The 22,033-nt window shown below is 34.4% G+C and overlaps 2 protein-coding genes across 3 annotated transcripts in view; one reads left to right on the top strand and one right to left on the bottom strand.

Moving 5' to 3' along the window:
- Positions 1-22,033, bottom strand: part of LOC128987778 (RNA helicase aquarius) — an 83,344-nt gene that overhangs the window by 53,366 nt on the left and 7,945 nt on the right. The window contains exons 3-7 of one of the 2 annotated variants that reach the window (XM_054408807.1): positions 19,336-19,492; positions 14,593-14,790; positions 13,155-13,323; positions 12,810-12,846; positions 12,451-12,592 (exon numbers count right to left, since the gene is read on the bottom strand). In XM_054408807.1, coding sequence (XP_054264782.1) covers positions 12,451-12,592; positions 12,810-12,846; positions 13,155-13,323; positions 14,593-14,790; positions 19,336-19,492 — 703 coding nt within the window. Of the gene's footprint in view, positions 1-12,450; positions 12,630-12,809; positions 12,847-13,154; positions 13,324-14,592; positions 14,791-19,335; positions 19,493-22,033 lie in introns of both variants that reach the window. The other variant, XM_054408798.1, reaches the window with a different exon arrangement.
- On the top strand, positions 121-8,390 carry LOC128987790 (probable G-protein coupled receptor Mth-like 5). Its single transcript, XM_054408820.1, has 7 exons — positions 121-651; positions 2,765-3,062; positions 3,871-3,949; positions 5,456-5,637; positions 6,052-6,187; positions 7,067-7,231; positions 7,489-8,390. The coding sequence occupies exons 1-7, from the start codon at positions 202-204 to the stop codon at positions 7,601-7,603; spliced, it is 1,425 nt and encodes a 474-aa protein (XP_054264795.1). The 5' UTR covers positions 121-201; the 3' UTR covers positions 7,604-8,390.

The following is a 22,033-nucleotide window of genomic DNA, read 5'->3' as shown; positions in this document are numbered from 1 at the left end:
GGCGACTTCCGGTGGGATATTGAGCGCTGTTAGGTTGGTAACGGCCGAGCGGGCGTTCTCCCTCTCACTCCCCTCCCCTCCAGCGACCGCGGGCCACGGGCGAACAGACGGCGACGACACACGGCAGTGTTGTGTAGTGTCTGTGAAGTGTTGTACTAGTGTAGTGAAGCAGCTGTCAGTGAAGTGTAGTGTGGTGTCGTCATGCTGTGGCGAGTGTGGCTCTGTGTCAGTGTGTGGTCGTGCGTGTGTACAGCCAACATACCACCGCCACCCAAGGAGTCACTGGTGGAGGTCAACAAGTGTTGCGAGAGGCAAGAGCTGATGGTGGACGGTCGCTGCACCAGAGTAGAAGAGACAAACGTCACGGCCTGGAGCCCCGTGTTCAGCGACGACCGCGGACAGGACAACGTGCAAGTCAAGGGGTTCACTCTGTTGATTGGCGTCCCCAAGTGTTACTCGCGACAACAGTTTCCCATCTATCACATCCCCGGGGAGGCCGACCGTCTTGCGCTACTACCCAACGGTCACCTCAGACACTACTATCTACAGAACCAACACGACAGGGCCGGCGCCGGCGAGCTGTGGGAGCGAGAGATATCTCAAGAACAAAGATACTACGACTACCCGCAGGGCTTTTACTGCCTCGACAAGGTAGGTAACTGGTGAAGTGTGACGTAATACAGCGCGGCATTCAAGTCTCCGCGCGAGATGACTCACTTGCTGAGTCGTCAACAGCTCAGCTGATATCAACCGCGAGACTTGAAATAGTAATCTCTTATCAAAGTTTGAGTTTTAAAATTATCTACATTGTACTAACTTACATGACTACATACAGTTCACAATCATAACATCAAACATTCTACCAGAGACAGATACCAGCAGAATTATAGTACTAATGGTTCAATGAAAACACTTGACCAAACTTATTACTGTAGGTAGAGTTAAACTTGTTGAAATCACCATAGATTAATGAACCTATCAAACACAACCAGTTCGGTTCCTATTATGGGAAAGGGTTTTGTACCCAAGAAGACTATTTTTTACTCATTAGCACAAATATTTTGTAGGCTATTTTTTTATTTCACCATTTTTAAATTACTAGTGTACCTGTTGCTCGAATTCGAGCAATTGCGAAGCATTACAGGCGTTATTTTAAAACGAATAACAGTCATAATTTCCGATGACTTTATAAGAGTCGGCTCAAAGATTATGGAAATACTCAAGATGTACAAGATACTCAGTTAGATATAATCAAAATTTTTTGTAAATATCTTATCTTTTTTCAAAAGCTGACCTTGTTTTTCAGTGTTTTCTACAGATTTTCCCCACTCATAGCCGCATTAGGTTGTTTATAAAAACGATTATAAATGAAAAAAAAAAACACATTATTTCTATTTCTTCTACTGTACTTAGTTGTGTTCTATGACTTTCCTGTTTCCATTGTTTGCAAATCGGCTCTTTCAATTATTGCTCAAGAAATGTAGCACAGTGTTAATTCAGTTTTATTTTTAGTATATCAAATCGTTCAGTATTTCTCACTTTTTTCCATTGTAATTTTAAAAATTACACCAACCAAGTATCGTCTACTACAGATGCAATAAATATTAACAGCGGTTTCATTCAAAAGTAAGTAGTGTAAATGTACATATGGTCGTAATGTAAACAAATCTGAAGAGGGAACTTTAAAGGCCTCTGGGGCAGAGCCCCAAGGGATTTTACCTTGTTTCTCTTTTGATGGCTCATCTACAGACTAAGATCTTTCTTTAGAGACCCCTACCAAGTTTCTACGCCCAGCCGTTCTCTGTGATTAGCTGTGACAAAACCCCGTTTTTCCTCCATAAGAATAACATGGGATGGGAATTTAAAGGCCACTGGGGCAGAGCCCCAAGGGAATTTACCACGTTTCTCCTTTGATGGCTCATCTACAGACCAAGACCTTTCTTTAGAGACCCCTACCGAGTTTCTACACCCAGCCATTCTCTCAAATTAGCTGTCACAAAGAAAAACAGTTTCAAATTAATATATAGCCTAGATCTTATGAAAAAACAAACCATGAATGGTTAGTGTTGAGTTTTTTATGCTGTCCCTATCCTGTCCTATTCTCGAATAACCATCATACGGTAATTTGAAAATACATATTTTATAGTCCAGTATTTCCCAACCTTTTTTATGACGTGTAGGCCTACCACTACAAGACAAAAATGTGTTGAATGCCACCATTGATTTTTGGACACTGAAGTATACTCATCCCTCATCATATGGACCAGCTAAAGCAAGTTTATTTATTCAAAAAGAAACTAGTTAAAGAGCCACTCACAACTTGTGATACAGTCTAAGATCCTATTTTCTTTCTTAGTTTTTTGTTACTGTGATAGTTGGTGTAACATACAAATGCTATACAGTTTTCAATAGGTTGTCTTTTCAGTTTGGCTTGGTTAAAAAGTTTGTGTATTCGACAAAAAGTTACATCAGCCCACTCTGTTGTTGGATATTATTATTAGGTCATCTATAAAATAATAGGCCCTGTTCAAAAATTTCCTAATGGTCAAAATTACTGCTTAGAAATGTTAAGAAACTGGCTTTAAATTTGTTAGTTTTTAAAGCCTTTTCAAACTATTTTTACAACAATTTTATTTTTATTTTTCTGTCTGCGGCCCCTAGGCATATGCCTATCGTGCCTAATGGGTAATCCGCCACTGACCACAGGAATCTCAATTTTAGACGACCAGGGATACTGATGTAAAATCCAATCATGATATTTCAGGTGCTGCAAGAAGAAGACCAGGTTCCCAAGCTGTTTGCCATCGTCTGTGATCCGCATGTACCCTCCGCGTGGCATGATACAGACTTTCTACTGCGACGCATAATAGACCCGTTGTGCCACGGCGTGTCTCTAGCCTGCTATGTCACTGTGGCAGTCGTCCACTTTGTCCTGCCACAGCTCAGAGACCTTGTAGGCAACATGGTCACCACGCTCTGTGTTTGCCTAGCTGTCACCCAGGTCGCAGATACTGTCAGGATATTCACCGAGTTCACCAGTCCAAAGGTCTATCTTATTGCAGGTCAGTTTCTACAATTTGCACAATTTTCTTAGCATTTCTCAAAGTCAAAAGTCCTGTTAACTTATCCCCCAGACAATTTCTCACATTAGCTACTGGTACGTAAACAAGCCACAAAAGTGTGGTAAGTTATTTGTTTAAAATATAGTAAAATTTAGATCAAAATTACTTGATTTTCACTTATAAATGAAGAGTAAAATAAGAAAAAAAAGGTAAGGTAAGTCTTTGGCCTGCATAGGATATTTAAATTTAAAATTATGATAGAAAATTGGGACTTTGAATAATAGACGTTTACGATAAATTATGTTCCAACAAATTACATGTTAATGTAAAGTCCACCTGCTGCAGACTTAAAAAAATAATTCTTTTAATTGTTTTTCAAGGTTAGCAAAAACATTTTTTTTAGCATTATTGAACTTTTGATATTTGAATGTTACAAAAATGTAGGGAGTTAAAAAAAATGTATTCAACTGGCTCTCAACATTCACAATTTTAAACTAGGATGATGAATTATTATGTTTAAAAACATGGTATACCTAACAGGAACTATATGTGAACATAGGGCAAAATAATTAACACCTAGGCCTACAGTAAGTAAGGGTTTTAAATAATGTTCTGTAATAAAGTTTATTACATTAGAACAGTGCAGTGAAAAAAATGGAATGGTTGCAGCTTATTAACTTTGAAAACAATTTTGTTGAATCTCATTCGTATACAGAAAAATCCAAATGATAGTTATTCTAAATTACCTTTTGAAAGTTTTGAGATCCAATAATTTGAAACAAATTGTTTATAATTTTTGCACTAACAGATGCTGTTCTTTACGCTAGTCTTCTTGGGGCATTTTTCTGGTTGAATAGTGCCGGATATTACATTTGGAAAACCTTCAGGTAAGCCCTATTATAAGTTTTAACAATATTCTGTTCCATATTCTAATTAAACTCCCTTACGATACCAAAGTGTGTATTTTAAGAGTAGTGCTGATTTCCTAGCGAAAGAGATTAAAAAAATGTTTGTCTACAACCAATATTATTTATAATTAAAGTAAGAATGTTAGTTTGCAGGTAAGTCAGTCAAACATGGTTGTTTTGCCAAGTTATCATTGGTCAGAACACTTCTTATGACATTTTTGTGATTTTTAAAATGTTGAATATCTAGCGCTAGCCGGTAATTTAGAAGTTATAAATTTCTAGGGTTCACTATTTACAAGGGATGAGATATATTTTAAAATTGTATACTGTGGATTGTGAATTGTAAAAGTATTGCGTGTAGAGGTGAAGGATAAGAGGATAGAGTCAGAAGGTCTCGTGGGGTTGATACATCAGACATTCACAAGGCTTCTCAGTCATTAATACTGACTTTGGTGTGATGCCAAACAGGGAAGGGCCCATCTGCATTAGAGTAGGTTTTCTTTTCAGACAGTTATTTCAAAGTTTTATTTGTCCAAATAGTTAGGTTAATTTTTAATGTAAAAACTTATAATTTTAGGATCAAGGCATTTATTACCTAATTGTATAGAACATTTCTACAAATGTGTACGGCTAAACAGACAGCTGTTGTTATTGATTCATTGACAGTAGGTTTGGTACTTAACATTCAGTCCTAGACAGTAAATGTGATGCTAAATGATGTGTCATACATGAGTCAACATCAGTAGTCAAAGCCACCCAACGAGAATACATTATTGTCTTTGTCCAATTTTGCATAACAGAACTTTCATAGTTTTCCTATTAACATTTTTATTGTTATTACAACAACAAGATGAAAAATGATATTTCCTATTCATCAGTGCTGTAATAAGACATAGCAGGCCTACACTCAACGAGACTATTATGGCTTCTTATCAGGGTGATGAGAGTTCAATTTATTTGCCTGGTTAAATTTTTACTTAGGCCTAAATATTTCTTTAAATATGTTAGGTTCATTCCCTGCTCAAATTATATTAGATTAATTAGGGCCAACTTATGTTTGCTGCTACAGAGTAGGTATTAAAGTGTGTTTTTTAGTGAAATGTTACTACCTTAAGATGAAATAAATAAATTTGTAAATTTTGATCAGAATATATCCATAGACAAGAAAACTACGAGAGTTTATTTATACTCTATAGGAATAACATGGGAGTTCTAAATCTACAAAATGTTTATGGAATTTCTTCCTTAACCATCAGGCACCCAACAACGCTTCAATATACAAAATTAATTGTTTTTGAGTTCTACATAATAACTATGAGAGAAATAGAAAAAAATTTAGGTTTTGAGGGTCAAAAACGGAACGACTCAATTTTTGACTCAATAAACTCTTGGTCTGCTCATGCTAGTTAGCCAACTTATTACAAATAAATATATTTTCCACAATATGTTCTCATCTATATGTTGTCAAGTGTTGTGTATGCACAGGTCTCGCAATGTATTCCTGAGAATCACTGATGGCCGCAAGTACTGCTACTACTCACTGTACGTGTGGACATCCACTATAGGAATGACTGTATTTGCAATATTTGCTCATCTTACGCTCGACGACCCAAATGTGCCTTTAGAATCCCAAGATAAAAATATATCCAACCCTCACGGTGCTATAGGCAAGTGTTGTTTCATCACACTATTTTCTATGACGTTTCATCTAAATATTCTTGCATGGCAAATATATATATCTTGGTGGATTAAAATGACACTTAATGACAAAAAAGATTAGATTTCAATATTTACCAAGATATTTTTCATTATGCAATATTATTCTTGATTCTTGGGTACTCGTGGCTTTTCCGTAGTACTTGAAAATACCTATTAAACTCACAGATTCTTCTATCACAGTTGATGCTTAATTTAAAAACTGATTCTGTAATTATTTTGTTATGTTTGTTTACAACTAATTTGAATTTATTAAAACATTGTAAACATAACTCTTGCAAAAAACCAATGATGTAGCATATTGCAACCATAGATTTTTAGTGTATGAATTTAAACATGGTTTAATTTTAAATTAATCTTTACAGGGTGGCTTGGAGTCGCTGTGTTTTTCACTCCAATTGCTTGCACTATTCTAGTGGATCTATTCTTTTACATTTCAACAGTCAATATTATCAAGAGGATGTCAACATATGGCAGAATTCATCATAAAATGAAATACAGGTAAGATAAGACATGGATAAAAAAAAATGAAATACCGACAGCAACAAACCAAACCGGCAAACTCTACATTATTTGATAACTGATTTGAAATTATTCTATTTGTACTAGTAACAGAATTTTCACCATATCATTTTTACTCAACATGTTTGTTTTTATGTTAACGCACAAAATATATATATACAGTAGAGTCCCCCAAACTCGGCATAATGTGGACTGGTAAAGTGCTGAGTTTGTGAAGTACCGGGTGATCAGGAACTAAGGTTAAAAATAAGAACAATAATGTTTTTAACCGCCTTTTATATTTATATTTATATTAGAAGTCAGTATTAAGTCATCAGATATAGTACAACAAATTCTTAGTACCAGTTGCAAATAATTTGACTTAAGCTGGCTGGCTTGAGTCCTTGATTAACTCGGACTCAAAAAATCACTAATTTTCTGAGCCAGGTGATTGCCGAGTTATCCAGACTGTCGGGTTATCAAGTGCCGAGTTTGCGGGACTCTACTGTAATGTCGTCGAAATTGGGTGATTTTGCTCGAGTTATCGTGCTTGAACAGATATGAAATTGAAAAAAATCATGTTTTTGGATTTTAGGTTCTTCAAAATCTAAACTGAAACAGTCCCGGGCCTAGGTTTACAACTTAAGCAAAACTTACTTACTACAGAGAAATTTGCTAAAAGTGATTTTCAGAGCAACATCTGTCTATGTTTATGTGTGCAGTTGTGTGAATATGGATTCGTAAAGTACTGGATACTACACCCAGCAGTCTGATACAACAGGCGTTTTCACCTTTTATTTTTGTGGTCATGTTTTATTTTAAATGTAATTCAGCTTTTATCTATTTACAGTATTTTACTCTTATGTTGCTTGTTTGCAGTTTTGTAACATTTGGCAAGCTGCTGCTAACTTTATCCCTGGGATGGGTGTTTCTGCTGCTAGCCTGGACTCCTCAGTCTCACCTCTACTATGCATACATCTGCAGCAACGCTGTGCAAGGACCTCTAGTGCTATACATCTGCGTATGTGGCCAAAAACGTGTCAGGTATATCAACTTATTTTTATGTTTTGAGGAATAGAGTTCAGTTGGTCAAAAACAGTCACATAAAATATCAATTGGTATTTAGTTTGTAAGTCTTGCCTAGAACAGACTGGTCAGAAATGTCTGTTGTAACTGTCAGTGTAATTGTAAACAGCTATTCTTGAGAAATATATACTACGATTGAGGATGTTAAATTCATTCTAAAACATATCACAACCCAATAAACAAAAAAGGCTACTATGTTTGTTTATGTTGAACAGGTTTTTACTGAGGAAGGCTTGCTGCTACGAGAAGTGTTTCTGTGTGTGGTGTCGACCGAGAGACAATGAAGTGCCTGAATGGGGCGAAGAATGCATGGCAATGAACACTCGATAGCACCAAAGATGACAAAGTGCTAAGACTGGACAAGGTGTACAAAGCTAGTGTGGAGTGAGTGGGCATCTTCTGCTAGGGTGCTAAACAGTAGTAGATGACAGGAGTCAAACCTGTATTGAAGAAAATTCCCACAAACTTAGAACAAGTATTACATGTTGACACACACATACAAAAATAGTTTTTATACAATTTAGAAAAATATTTGTAAAAGGTACACAGAAAAATATATTATAAGCTAATTAGAGTGCTGGAGAAAGATTGGCTGGTAAACTAGCAAAGCTAAAGCAACATTTGTTTCAAAATGTAAAAATAATTAAATAAAGGGTATGGTAAGGCCCAATTAATATTTCCCCCTTCAATGATTAATATTCCCCCTTAATATTTTGTACATACAGATTCGCTAAAAGAACAAGGTATGTGTATTTGAATTAATATGTGGCAGACTAATTTTGCTGAACATAGTTGCGAATAAGTAGCCTTTACTTAATTTTAAACATGTCAAAGCTTTGTACTTCTTTATAACACCCACCACTCTCGATGGCCAACAAACTTGCGTACACTCTCATGTGGGGTTTGTGAGACTTGTGCAGCATCTTATCTTTTGATTTTATAATGATTTTTCACATTGAAAAGTGTTATGTAAATAAAATAATTACTACTATGATACTTTAAAACTTTTAATAAATGTTACCAAGTGTGCTTTTGTACTTAAATTCTAGTTTAGATTTCTACAGGGAAATCATTAGTACGATAAGGAACTTTAATATTTATTGAAAATGTTTTTGTACATAAAGTTATTTATATCATTTGTTGTATCTTTTTAAAGCCCTTCCCTGTAATTATTACAGTTAAGAAATTTTATGTACAGTGAAATCTTTATAATCCAGTGTGCTATAATCTGGGCCTTCCAGAAACCCTGCAGTCTCAGATTATTGATTTTTAGTCAACAGTATTTTTCATTTCACTGTGTGTCTGAACAGGCCAGTCATGTTGCTTCATAGTAAAGTTGTGTTTGTAAACGTTAAGGTTTGTGAAATTTATGTTATTTGAGTTTTAGCCCAAGTCAGAAAATCAAGCCGACCCAACCCCTCCATCATGGGAGACATTGTAAGACACAATTAAAGGTTGCAGTTGCCGATTAAAGATTAGAACTATATTTAAAATACCCCCGCCGCATCAAACCTGCCGACTAAGCGAATTTCCACTTGTCTGAATTGATTTTCAATTATAAATAAAATTTTAATTTTCTCCGTTACCAATAACCTTACAAAACACTTTGATATACTAAAATATTTATTTATCTAAGCTGTTTAAAAAGGTCTAGAGAGAAATTGGGAATTTTTGTGTTTTGAGGGTCAAAAATGAGAAAACCCAATTTTAACCTCATAAAACCTCCGTAAAACCCCGTTCCCATTGTCCGATTGTGCTTGTTTGCAAACTCATTTAAGTTTATCCTTTAAACGGAATTTCATCAAAATCTGACAAAAATGACTTAAGTTATCGCGTTCACGGACGTGTATATATATATACAGTAGAAAAGGTAAACACACAACTGAACAACTCCCCCCCCCCCAACCACAAACGTGAGTGTTTAATTTAACTGGGTAGGACAAGGTATAAACTGATAAAAGGTATAAAAGGTATTATCCAACTACATATATAAAAATGTGAACGAATAGTGTTTTTGGCCTTAGGGGGCATCAAAATGAAAAAGTAAATCGGTCATGGACCTAGGTTTTACCATACCACCTATGGTAATAGCTACTTCCCTACAGGGAAATTTTCTAAAACAGGGATAGTCAATTTGATGGATTAAGATGACAGATATGAGAGTTGGCAATACAGCATCTGCTCCACCACACTTATGAGCAAACTCTGCTCACAACAATATTGAATATTGGGCAGGGTTTCTATCATTACTTCAAAACATTTGGGTATCATCTGCTCACCTTTGGCTGCTAAACATTATTCTGTTTGTTGCTATAAAATAGTTATTCTAAATCGTAGTGTTTGGCAACTAGTCTAACGTGCAGTAATGATAATGTAAAGTGTAATACTTCACTAGGGAACATATCAGCATGAACTAAATTAGTGTACATTTATGAGGCAAGCTAGAGGGTAAAACTTAAATTTGGTCAAAAACAACAGTGGAGAATATCACAATGATCTTGGTGTTAGACAAGAGGTGTGCTGGCAGTTCAAGAACAAGATATGTTCCATATCATCCGCAGAATGTTACTTATAACAGTTTCCGTTTTGCATTAATTCTGGAATGTTGGTACTTATGGCACAAAATGTTCTAAAATCCTCATGTACATAGCAGCTCATGTACATTTTCTATGCCAAAAAACTTGTTTGCATTCACATCTGTCAACTGGCTACAATAGTAACCGAGATAAACCCATTCCTAGAGAGACCTAATCATGGATCACAATTCATAGCTGGCGTGGGCGACAATTTTATTTCACAGCAGTTTCAAGTACTGTACTATCAGGAGACTATCTCCCACAGGGGTGGGAACCGGCTAGAATAGTAGTGAATCAAGTAAGAAACATGGCGTTAGACTTGACCGAGCTTGCTGCATTCAACCCATCGCATTTACATAAATGATGAAAATTAATCCTGCATATATGTTTATTTTTCGTTATAGGGTGCGAGCCTAAGGCAAAAAGAATAGTTTTGGAGTACATACTTAAATTAATTATAATACATTTTTCGTAACTTTGTAGGCCTTATCTATACTATTATATAAAAATCTAATGGTGTCTGTCTGTATGTGTATTACTAATAGGTGCAAAAACTACTGAACCAACTGGGCTTAAATTTACAAAAAAATTGCTACCATACCAAGAACCATTATAGGACTATTCACATTTCGATACTGACCATAGGCTTTGCCCATTTGGCTTTAAAAGTTCTGAGGTGAACATTTTAAAAGTAAATATTGATTGGTCTCCATGGCTGTGAAGAGAACACTAACAATGTTTGTTTACATTTGCTTTGACATTTAAATGTAAACAAGAAGAACTGCTAAACTGCATATTTCACAATTTCAGACAGCTGATACAAAGAAATTAAATATAATATTTTCCATAACTATGAGGTAGGTTTATTTTAATCTAACCTTTTATCATGGATTATTTATTCTAAAACTATGTCAATGATTATAGAAAAAAAAGATTCTATAACCGTTGCTGTATCAACTCCGGCTCTGCTTTGGATTTTTTAAAGCGTCTAAGTTATTAAAATAATGTTATTAATATGTTTTCATGGAAACAGTATAAAAATTACAATGTATAGATTTTTTGTATGAATTTGGAGGCTACTTTCAATAAATTCTAACTGCTTAACATGTGTTGGATTAACTTAACATAACTTGCACATCACATTGTTTTTATATGTATATTTAGGTAAATTAAGTTATTGTGTTTTGCTAAACCTATGCTTAATTTAAACTAAAGAATATCATCAATAATTAAATTGAACGTTGATTTTTGTTTTCTAAAATCTGTTGTAAATGAGTAACTGTATTTAATTATCAAATGGTAATACAAAATAATCTTATTTTATCTTAACATAGCTTTCAGTTCATATTGACTTTATTTGATACATTTATTATTTGTGTTTTGCAACACCACTGATTAAATTAAACCAAAGAAAATATCATAAAACTAAGCAGTACACAGTGTTCTTTTGTTTCTAAAATCAATGAAATATCTGTTACTATGTTTATTTAATGGTTACTTACAACAGATCAAACTAAGACATCCTACCATACGATTCAGACACACTTCATTTTCATTGTTATTGTTATTATTATTCTTATGCCTTGTTTTTGTTATGTCATAGTTTATAGCTGTTATTGTTGATCGATTGTATTGTTGTTATTGCTGATGAAATGTTGTTTTATTATAATTTAATATTTTGTATTCATATAATCTTATTATAATCTTAACTGATTGTATTTTGTAAATGGCTTTGCCGTGGAAAATAAAAATGAAATGAAATGGTAAGTGTGAAAATGTAAAGGCAATGGACAATGGAACTGATTAAAAGAACTGGTTTGTATATTAAGTTGTTTGTTGATATTTTTGTAGAGTAGAATCAGAGATGCAATGAAACATATACTGTATTTGCCATCACATTTTTTAGTCCTTGTGCTTTGATAATCATATTAGTTTTATCCGCTGTTTTTAATGCTAAATTATTTGTTTAAAATTTTTTATAGTACCTATAGATATAGTTTCTTTAATATTTCAAAAGACTGTATTGATAAGGCACAGCAATATTTCTTAAGTTTATAACAGCTGACTAAGTTTTGCTAATGATTTATTGTGAGTGAAGAAACTGAGGATGGAAGGATTTGTGATTTAATATAAAGAAGAGTGAAATTTAAAAAGAAATGTTCATTTAAATTTAATAATTAGTATTTTTGCAACTTCAAAATTTAAATTTAACATGTCAATAATAAATAAAATGATATGTAACTAAGGGAGATGAAGGTTAATCATGTATGTCAAAGATTTATTCGAAGATTTGGTCAGTTTTTCTCATATCAGCCTATACAAGATTTAAAATTAATCATAACCAAAATGGTTTTATCCACTACTTACCTGATTTAAAAGTCATAACTTAAACGTTTCTATTAAGGCCATAAAAGTTGAATTTTGTTTCTAAAAGCGTTGGCGGATATGTAACTATTATATACAACAGATGAAAAGATTTAAATGTTTCTATTTTGTGTCCTCTTCCCGGTGCAAAGCACGGGTACAACAGCTAGTTATGTATATACAGCTGTTACTTTCTGGATAGCCCTCATATTAGTACATAAAAAGACAGTACAATACCTGGTTGAAGAGGTTGCCATCAGGACGCCGAGGCAGCGCGGCGAGGTCACAACGAACAACCAGATGACAATCATCCATCACTGTGTTGAAGAATCTTCGAGTGGGCAATAGAGCTTCCAGATCTATCATCAGCTCCAAGAACCTCTCGCAGTATTGGATAGTCTCTGAACTTACGTCCCCTGCAGACAAACAATAAAATCAATCTCTAGGTGGCAGTAGAGCCTCTAGACCTATCAATAGCTCCAAGAACCTCACACAGTATTGGATAGTCTCTGAACTTACGTCCCCTGCAGACAAACAATAAAATCAATCTCTAGGTGGGCAGTAGAGCCTCTAGACCTATCATCAGCTCCAAGAACCTCTCACAGTATTGGATAGTCTCTGAACTTACGTCCCCTGCAGACAACGCTTAAGCCTGGGGATCAAAATTTACGCTCAGTTTCTGGTTTTCCCAGTTTATTGGAGCAGACTTCCCCTTGGTACACAATCAAAATCCAAATTAATTTGGTTTATCAATTAAAACAATGTTTCAATCGAATAATGTTCAATAACAATAAATGTTATCTACATGTTTATTCTGCATGTTTATGATTATTATTCTAGAAGAAAACAGGGCTACCAAATTTGTATTGTAACTGAATCGCCCCATTACATTATGTTTTATTTGAGCAACAGGTTTTCAATTATTGATTTCAAATTATTACCTTTCATTGGTATTGATTCAAGTGTTTCGATAAAATTGAGCATCAATCGATGAAGAAACTTTCGCTCCCACTCCAACTTCTTCTTCATCTCAGGAGTATCTCTTTTATTTATCTTCACCCAAAACTTTCTCCACTTAGGAGCTTTCTTCAGCTCTTGCTCTCTTCTTCCCTAGAGTAAAAAAGAAAAGGTTTATGAATTTAAATGTATCAATGATTAGTGTTCGGCCAATCAAGTAAATTCGTCATCTTTATTCAGAATACATAATTTGATTAGGCTCATAAGTCATAAATCGTTTATTCAGCCAATTAAAAAAAAATGCATTAGCTACGTCAAAATCAAACTTGGACCAACACAACCTATACGAGAGTAATTTTTAAGTGTTGGTTGAGTTTGTATTCAAATTGGTTTTAAGGAGAAGTTAAAATAGAAAATAAGCCACATATTAAATCTCAAATAAATAGTTAGGACCCTAAGTCATAACTTAATCAACACTTTAATAAATACATTTTAGTGATTTTACTATGAAAAAGTTGAAGATGACCTATTTTAAAAGATTTTTCTGATACAACAATGCCAATTTTCAGAGTTGTAATAGCTAACACCTCTTAAGTGCTATTTATTCAAACGTCACACTCAACTATTCTCTTATAGGTCAGCTGTTTGGAAAGCGACATGCCGACCTGAGCGATAATGCTAACCAATTCTAGAGGAGGTCGCTTTCTAAGCAGCTAACCTATAAGAGAACAGTTGAGTGTGGTGTTTGGATAAATAGCACTAAAGAGGTGATAGCTATTACAACTCCAACAGTATTGTAAGCCGAAAACAAATTGTAGCCCATCCAACACCACATAGCGTAGGCTACCCTAACTAGGACAAAAAGACATATAGGTTCCAGTGTGTTGTAGTACTTATTTTGTATCTAGATAGCAAAGATAGCAGTAACAACTGGTCACACCAAACAAAAATCTATTTTTGTTAAAGACGGGTCGAGGCAAATCTCTCTCCTGTCTACTTATTTTAAATAAGTAATTTTTCCTAGCAGATTAGTAACGGTACCATACTATAAAAAAATAGGTCTAGGTAGCTATGGAATCAGAAGTAATTCCTAACAAACAAAAAAACTTGTAGCCTACCTCTTTTAAAAACTTTTAACAAGTGTACAAAGTTAAGAGACTGTCCAAGGATTGCCGCTAACAATTATTAATTTATGATTGAATCTAGTTTGGTTTTTACTTTGTTGTAAAACACAACATTTGTATGAAAACAGAGGAGTTTATTCATTGTTGTACATGTTTAAAAGTTTAAATATTAAATTGGAAAACAAAATGTATTTAGCAAATTAAACCTTTGAACCTGAGTAGTACCTTCTAACAAAAAGCTATTACTCCACATACACCAGCTGTATAACTATTTATTGTACATTCCTTCATCACTTACGTCTTGGAGAGAAACCCACATGGAGAGGGACACAAGTCGCTTCACTTGCTCACGAATCAATTCAACTTCCATACTGTTAAAGGCATGGTTGAGAAAAACAATAAGAGCTGTTTTCTCTCTCAATGAGTGAACAGACAAGCAGGCTTCTAGAACTTGTTGGAAAAACTGTGGAAAGTGCTCTGGTTGTTTTTTGAAGGCCTGGAAATAATTCACTCATGTAACCAATCACGAAAAGCATTTTGAGCGTAAACTAAAATTAATCTTGTAACAATTAGGATTCCAATCTGCACCAAGAATTACAAGTTCACTGAAAACTGAAATCTGATATGAGTGTGTTTCATGATAGTTGTTTTTATGTAAACATAAACTGTAAAACAAGAACAAAGAAATAAAAATTATATTATTTGGGCTAACATTTTTTAACTATTATGCTACCAAAAACGGATATTTTTTTAAAATTTAAAAACCAATATGTGATAATATTGCAAAAGATTAGCAAAGAATATTGACTGAATTGTATGGTAACAAAAAATTGTTTTGTGTAGGGAACATTCGTATTAGGAGCAGTGGTAGTTCCTAAGGGGGGGGGGATACAGGGGATACATTGGACCCTGGGAAAATAGATTTAAACATACATTTTGTCCTAAAAACATAACGGAGACTTTTGGACACAGTTCTAGAATAAAAAATTGCTTTAAAAAGCCACAAAACGGCATTTAAAATACCAAATTTTGCGGGGAAGGACCCCTGAAACCCATTCTTTCTTGGGGTGTGTGCGGCATCCCCTGGTAGCCCCCCACCCCCTTTGACAAAGTCCTAAAACCGCCACTGACTACTGTCGGGGAAAAAAGTTTAGACACTCGAGTTCGGAGCTCTACAGAAAAGTATCCAACTAACTTAGAAAAACACGTAATATATATAAATTTTCGTTGTTTTATTCTATGTATTCCTGTGAAAACCAAAAAATTTTAGCTCTTTTAGGAAATTTTTTATGATAGTTGGAAGGTAAAAACTGCCTGTTTTTAGAGTACCAAAAACCATCTTATGACTTTGAAAATTCGCACAATGTAAACTAAACAGCAGAACTTTATCAAACTTTAGTACAATATGGACACATATATAATGAATTAATTTGTGTAGTTTCAGAATTTTTACTCTACCCAAAAAGTTTTTTTTGTAACTTTTGTAAATCAACTTTTTCTCAAAAACGGCAAACGCTAGAAAAAAATTTAAAAGCTTGTTTTGGAGGTGATTGGTTTTGTATTAGAAATATTGATACTGCTCAACCAAATTGTTACGCATATCATTTATATAAGTTAACATTTAATTTGGATAGTGCAGAGGCCGAATACGGCACTTCCAGACCGCCACCGGCTCTGACTGGGCGCATACTCCGTATAGTGATGCCAAATTGAACACCTGGACACTGAGCAGCGATGGGCTGCAAAGAGACGTAGGAATTGGCTAACTCAGGAACTCGCTAACTCGGTCGTTTGTCGGAACTGGCTAACTCTGGAACTGGCTAACCGTCTCAGTCAGGAATTGGCTAACTCGATTTTGTCTCGAGGCGGAATTCGCCAACTCTGGAAGTCGCTAACCCGGCCGCGCCCACTGCACGGAGCGTTGCCAACCTTGTACGACAAAATAATCGTACACTGCCGTATTTCAAAATGTCAGTGTCAATGAAGAAACAGTAAATGTTATTGTTTTTTGTTATCAATTCCACTTTTAACAGATAACTAGCCCAAAGTAATTCAAAGACAATTGAAAAATCATGAAAAAGTGTTTATTTATTTTTATTTAACTGTACAATGGCCAGTTAAATGTTTATGATTTCGATCTTAAAAATAAATGCCATCAGTACAAAAGAAAATAATAGTATATGAAAAATATTGAAAATTCAGTTTAATTGGTACTAAATAATTAGACCCGTACGAAATTAAGCTAAAATACGCGCAAGTTCTGAAACACGGAAAACAGATTTAATCGTAATGTCGTAATAAACCAAAACCATTAATTAATACAGTCATCAACTATCGTAACTTTCATAACTAATTCATGGTTTTAAAATCAAATGTTCGTCGTTGAACCGTCCAACTTACGTGTACAAATATGATGACATAGACTAAGTTTTTATCTAGGCCTAATAGTTTGAACCAAAGCATTGTAGGCCTACTAGTAAATAGTTGCCTAATTCTAAAATGTGCTGAATTTTTTAGCAATAATGTTACATGTTTTAAAACCGTTTTTAGATTGTACACCTAAGCACCACTAGTAAAAAATAGGAGAAGATATAATATTCATATAATAAAATGTGACAGGTTTATTTTAATTCACGATTCTTAATAAACGAATTAAATGATTTTCCTGATTTGAGTGTTGGGTTTCCTTTTTATTGCTTTCACAAACTATATAAACGATACCAAGCCATTGCTTGGTTCACCGTTCACCGGTACTGAGCTACACAATAGACAATAGCTTTGTTTTTGGATAAGATCAAGTATTTTTAGCTATGGCTACCATTCATAAGAATTGTAACAAACAAGAACGCCTGGGTCCATTTAGAACCAGCCTGGAGAAAAGCCCTAGACTTTAAAAAAATAGGCCTACTGAAAGACGTAAAATTAATATTAATTCAACAAAATTAAGAGGATGACCCGGGTTCTACACGATAATAGCCTATGATAAAAGAAATTTGCAAGTTGTATTTATGCATAGACTCATTTTTAATGCAATCCATGAATACATTTTAAGCCTACCACTTTATAATGTATTGATAAATATTTATTTAAATTCAATAGCTCTATTTAAAAATACATTACCACTACAATGTAATTCTGTAATGACATTTAACGTGTAAATTTTATTATGATTTATGATTCAAGGTTACAAGCCCAGTAAATGCGAACTCAATAATTTTATTTGCAGAAGTTCACAAAATGGTATTTATTCGAATAAAAGAAACAAATGGCGGACTACGAAAATAGATATTTCATAACATGTAATAGATCCAAATTAAATGTGCATTTTTATCTTTTTCATACCAATAAGCTACTATTTAAGTAAGAAACCCACATATAAAACATACTCCCTTATATTAGTACATTTCTCATCCTTATGGATGATCTGAAGACAGTTGTATTGTTAGTTCTGTCTGGTGCACTGTCTTTAGAGGTCGTGTTTTGTTTACAATTGTTTCTTGTTTTCAGTAATTTAAAACCTCGTTTAACCAACACGTCCCCTAGTTATATAACCAAACAGTAAGGAACAAATCTTGAAGTAACTATAAAATAATAGAAACACAATTTTGTCGACACTAGCGATCAGTGTCACCGGACATGAACTAGACACGAAAAACGAGCTTCAAAGTTTACAATGGGATGTAAAGTTTACTTGTGTTGGTAAGTCTATGGTAAGACTATAATGCATTTTCCACCCTAATAATCATAAGAACTTCTCTGTGGTTAAACATACTTCTAAATATATTTATTTTATCGACTACGTTGCTCTTACTCCTAATTAATCGTAGGATACGACATTATGGTGCCGATACGATATAGGTACTACACTTTCGGCAACACTGGCCAAAAATATTCGTGCTTGGCTCCCATTGGACGGCCCGCGAGGCTTCTGATTGGGAGTTAGCGAGTTCCGCCGAGGGACCGAGTTAGCGACTTCCGTACGAGGACGGAATTCGCTAACCCGGCTCTAGAGCGGGTTAGCGGGTTCCGGAGTTAACCGATTCCGAAACCGAACAAGTTAGCGAGTTCCTCTCATCGACCAAATTTGAAGATAGGGCATTTAACATGGGGTTAGCGAGTTCCAGAGTTAGCCAATTCCGCGGACCCGCTGCAAACTGTTGAGTCAAAACTGAACAGCAGTTATTATTAATTATTAACCATTTCCCATCACCTTTTCTAATGAGGGCTTTGGACCTCCATCGTCACTCCCACACTTCTAAAAAAAACATATAACACTGACAATCATTGCATATTCCGAATCTGACAATTTAGATTTAGCACCTATATTTGGGGTGGTAATACTTTCGACCCTTTGGAAGAATGTAAAACATTATATTTCCTGTGAGTCAGTCAGTGACACACTCTGCGTGAATCACCTTACGCTCGGTCAAGGTCCATCGTGGCAACACTGCACTGGATTCCTGAGCGGGCGATGGCGTCTGCACCCCTTGCAGGCGCGAGATCATCCAGTTTTTTGTTAATTTATATAAATAACATGCGTAACAGTTTGGTTCAGCAGTATCAATATTTCAAATACAAAACCAATCACCTCCAAAACAAGCTTTTAATTTTGTTTCTAGCGTTTGCCGTTTTTGAGAAAAAGTTGATTTACAAAAGTTACAACAAAAACTTTTTGGGTAGAGTAAAAATTCTGAAACTACACAAATTAATTCATTATATATGTGTCCATATTGTATTAAAGTTTGATAAAGTTCTGCCGTTTAGTTTACATTGTGCGAATTTTCAAAGTCATAAGATGGTTTTTGGTACTCTAAAAACAGGCAGTTTTTACCTTCCGACTGTCATAACAAATTTCCTAAAAGAGCTAAAAATTTTTTTGTTTTCACAGGAATACGTAGAATAAAACAACGAAAATTTATATATACTACGTGTTTTTCTAAGTTAGTTGGATACTTTTCTGTAGAGCTCCAAACTCGAGTGTCTAAACTTTTTTCCCCGACAGTAGGAGCACAAACCTATTTCTTTAAAAGGCTAGCTGTACCTCCCATGCTGGGACACGCTCTCTGAACTTCTCATTGAGCATAACTACGATGGACATCATGTGCTCGTGGGATGGTTGCACAGTCGAGTAGTTGGGCCAGAGGTAATTTTCCAGATATTGACTGAACTCCAACATCATGGTGCGACGAATAGCAAACCTGCAAAAGCATAACCATTCATATCTGCACTAACATTCTATACTAGGTCCTCAGAGAGAAATTTAAATAATGTTAAATTGATTGTGACAAAATAATTAACAAGGTAAATTATGTGTTGTAATGATTATACTATGCCAACAGTTTAGGGGCTTAGAAGTCTTAGTAGGTTTAGAGGTTGCAAAAAACCTGTAACAATGTGAATAAAAAAATTAATCCTTGGCTTCCAAAGTGAGCAGCTGTCTCTTCCCAGGGCCCTCCTTGTTTATTGTCGTAATTGGTCGTGTGTAAATAATGAAGTTAGAAGAACTAATAAGCACTTTGAGGAACTAAGTGAGAACTATCATAATGTGACGGTGGTTAAGGCAAGTGGAGCACTGAGACATTTGCATACACAACATGGGCAGCACCACAATCAGCACGGCAAGATATGGTTAGCTAATCTCATAACCAAGACAATTGCATCAACATCATCTGTTGCAAGAAGATGTCTGCGGGGCGTTGAAGATCAGCCGACTCCTCTGGGAACTGAGTCGCTGTTGGAAAACTACACCCCTCCCAGTTTTGTGCATTGTCATCAACAACCACTAATGGACCCATAGCTGTAAGTACTTTAAGTAGATCACCAATTGTACACAGGTTAGATAATGTTAGTTTTTACAGCTTATCAGAAAAAAAAACAATGCAAATATCTATGAAAATAATAGTAGGCCTATTCAAAATAATAAAAAAAGCAGTGATAAGTTAAATTTAACAATCTTTCACCAAAACTATCAAAGCCTGACTAATAAAATTGAAATTCTGGAAAACATTTCATGTGAATTTGATTTAGATGTTTTGTGTGTAACGGAGCAATGGATTGTAAGCAATGAAATCAGAACATATTCTATCAATGAGCTAAAACCGGTTGCAAATTATTGTCGTACTACCATGATTCATGGGGGATCAGCAATTTTCACTAGGATTGATCCGTCGTTTATTAAAGTAATGGATGACATTAACAGACTTTCTGTTGAATTGGATTGTGAAATTGCATGCATTGAAATATTAAATTTTAAGTTAGTAATAGTTACCATTTATCGCAGTCCTGATGAAAATGTTGAAAATTTTTTTAATGTCATAGAAAAATTGTTAAGTCACATTAGTCGGTTAAATAAGCAGTCAGTTATATGTGGTGACTTCAACATGGATTTTCTTAGTATTGAAAAAGTTCCTGTGAACCTTGTAAATCTCTTTAATATTATTAAATATAGTTTTGTTTCCCCGTTTGTGTTCTGAAACACGATTCTGTTTTGCATACATAGAATGCAATGTTGTATCTAATCAGAAGAGTCAAAATCGTGTATTGCGGCGTGTAAACAGTACACAAAATGTCCTTATAAATTATATGTATGGTTTACAGATGACAGTTACTGAGCCTACTAGAGGGAAAAGATGCTTAGATAATGTATTTACATCTTTAAATGACAACTTTACAATCAATGTAGTAAACAGACATGTTAGTGATCACCTAGGACAGGTTTTTAAATGTAATTTTGACAATGTACCTGAAAATTGTTCTACAGAAAACATTAAAACAATAACAAAGATAACTGATGAAGGGATTAGAGAATTCAAATTCTATTTAGGGAAAGAATGTTGGGAGGATGTTTTTCAAACAAATGACATTCATGTTAGTTTTAGAAATTTTATAGATACTTTGAAATATTATTTTAGTGTTTGTTTTGTAACTACCATAACTAATAAAAAAGTAAGGTATGAGAAAGCCCAATCAAAATGTCAATGGTATAATTTAGAGCTAAAAAAAATTAAAGACAGATTAGATTTGCTGTATGACCTCTCAAAATCTACAAATATTACTTGTTATAAAAATGAATATAAGGAACTCAAGATTGTGTATAGGCGTAAGATTAAAGAGGCAAAAAAACAGGCAAACGTTAGCTTTATTAATAATGCAAAAAATAAAACAAAAGCGTTATGGAGTATTGTAAATAAAAATAAAAAAGGTGCTGTAAATAGTAGTAAAAATAATTATTTTATACCAAATGAATTTAATGACTTTTTTATTAATGTTGCCAAAGATTCGATTAGCCCTAGTTCTTGTGTAAATAGTAACTGTGATTTCAATTTATATTTAAGTAACCTGATTGTACCTGATAGTATTAGTGAATTTAGTTTTAAGTTTGTAACAGAAAAGAATATTATAGATGTAGTTAAGCAATTAGCTCCTAAAAAAAGTCAAGATCACTATGGTTTGACTAATGCTTTGATTAAGGAAGCCATTACCAGTTTTGTGTCTCCACTGACAGTTCTCATTAATAGTTGTTTAGGACTGGGAATATTTCCTGATATTTTAAAGATCACAAAAGTGCTTCCTATTTATAAGAAAGGTAAAATACCCCCGCCGCAGCAAATCTGCAGACTAAGCGAATTTCCATTTGCCTGATTGGATTTACACTAAAATGCCTCCTAAAAATATCACATTTATTCCCTATTTAAATAGAATTAGTTTAACGAGTACTTAGGTTTGCTGCATCAGGGAGG

The sequence above is a fragment of the Macrosteles quadrilineatus genome, unplaced genomic scaffold (assembly GCF_028750875.1).
Source record: "Macrosteles quadrilineatus isolate MER2022 unplaced genomic scaffold, UCM_ALF_1.0 Scaffold_1__1_contigs__length_201487025, whole genome shotgun sequence".
Taxonomy (NCBI): domain Eukaryota; kingdom Metazoa; phylum Arthropoda; class Insecta; order Hemiptera; family Cicadellidae; genus Macrosteles; species Macrosteles quadrilineatus.
Note: the sequence above shows the minus strand (reverse complement) of the source record. Positions and strands in the feature narration are given on the sequence as shown.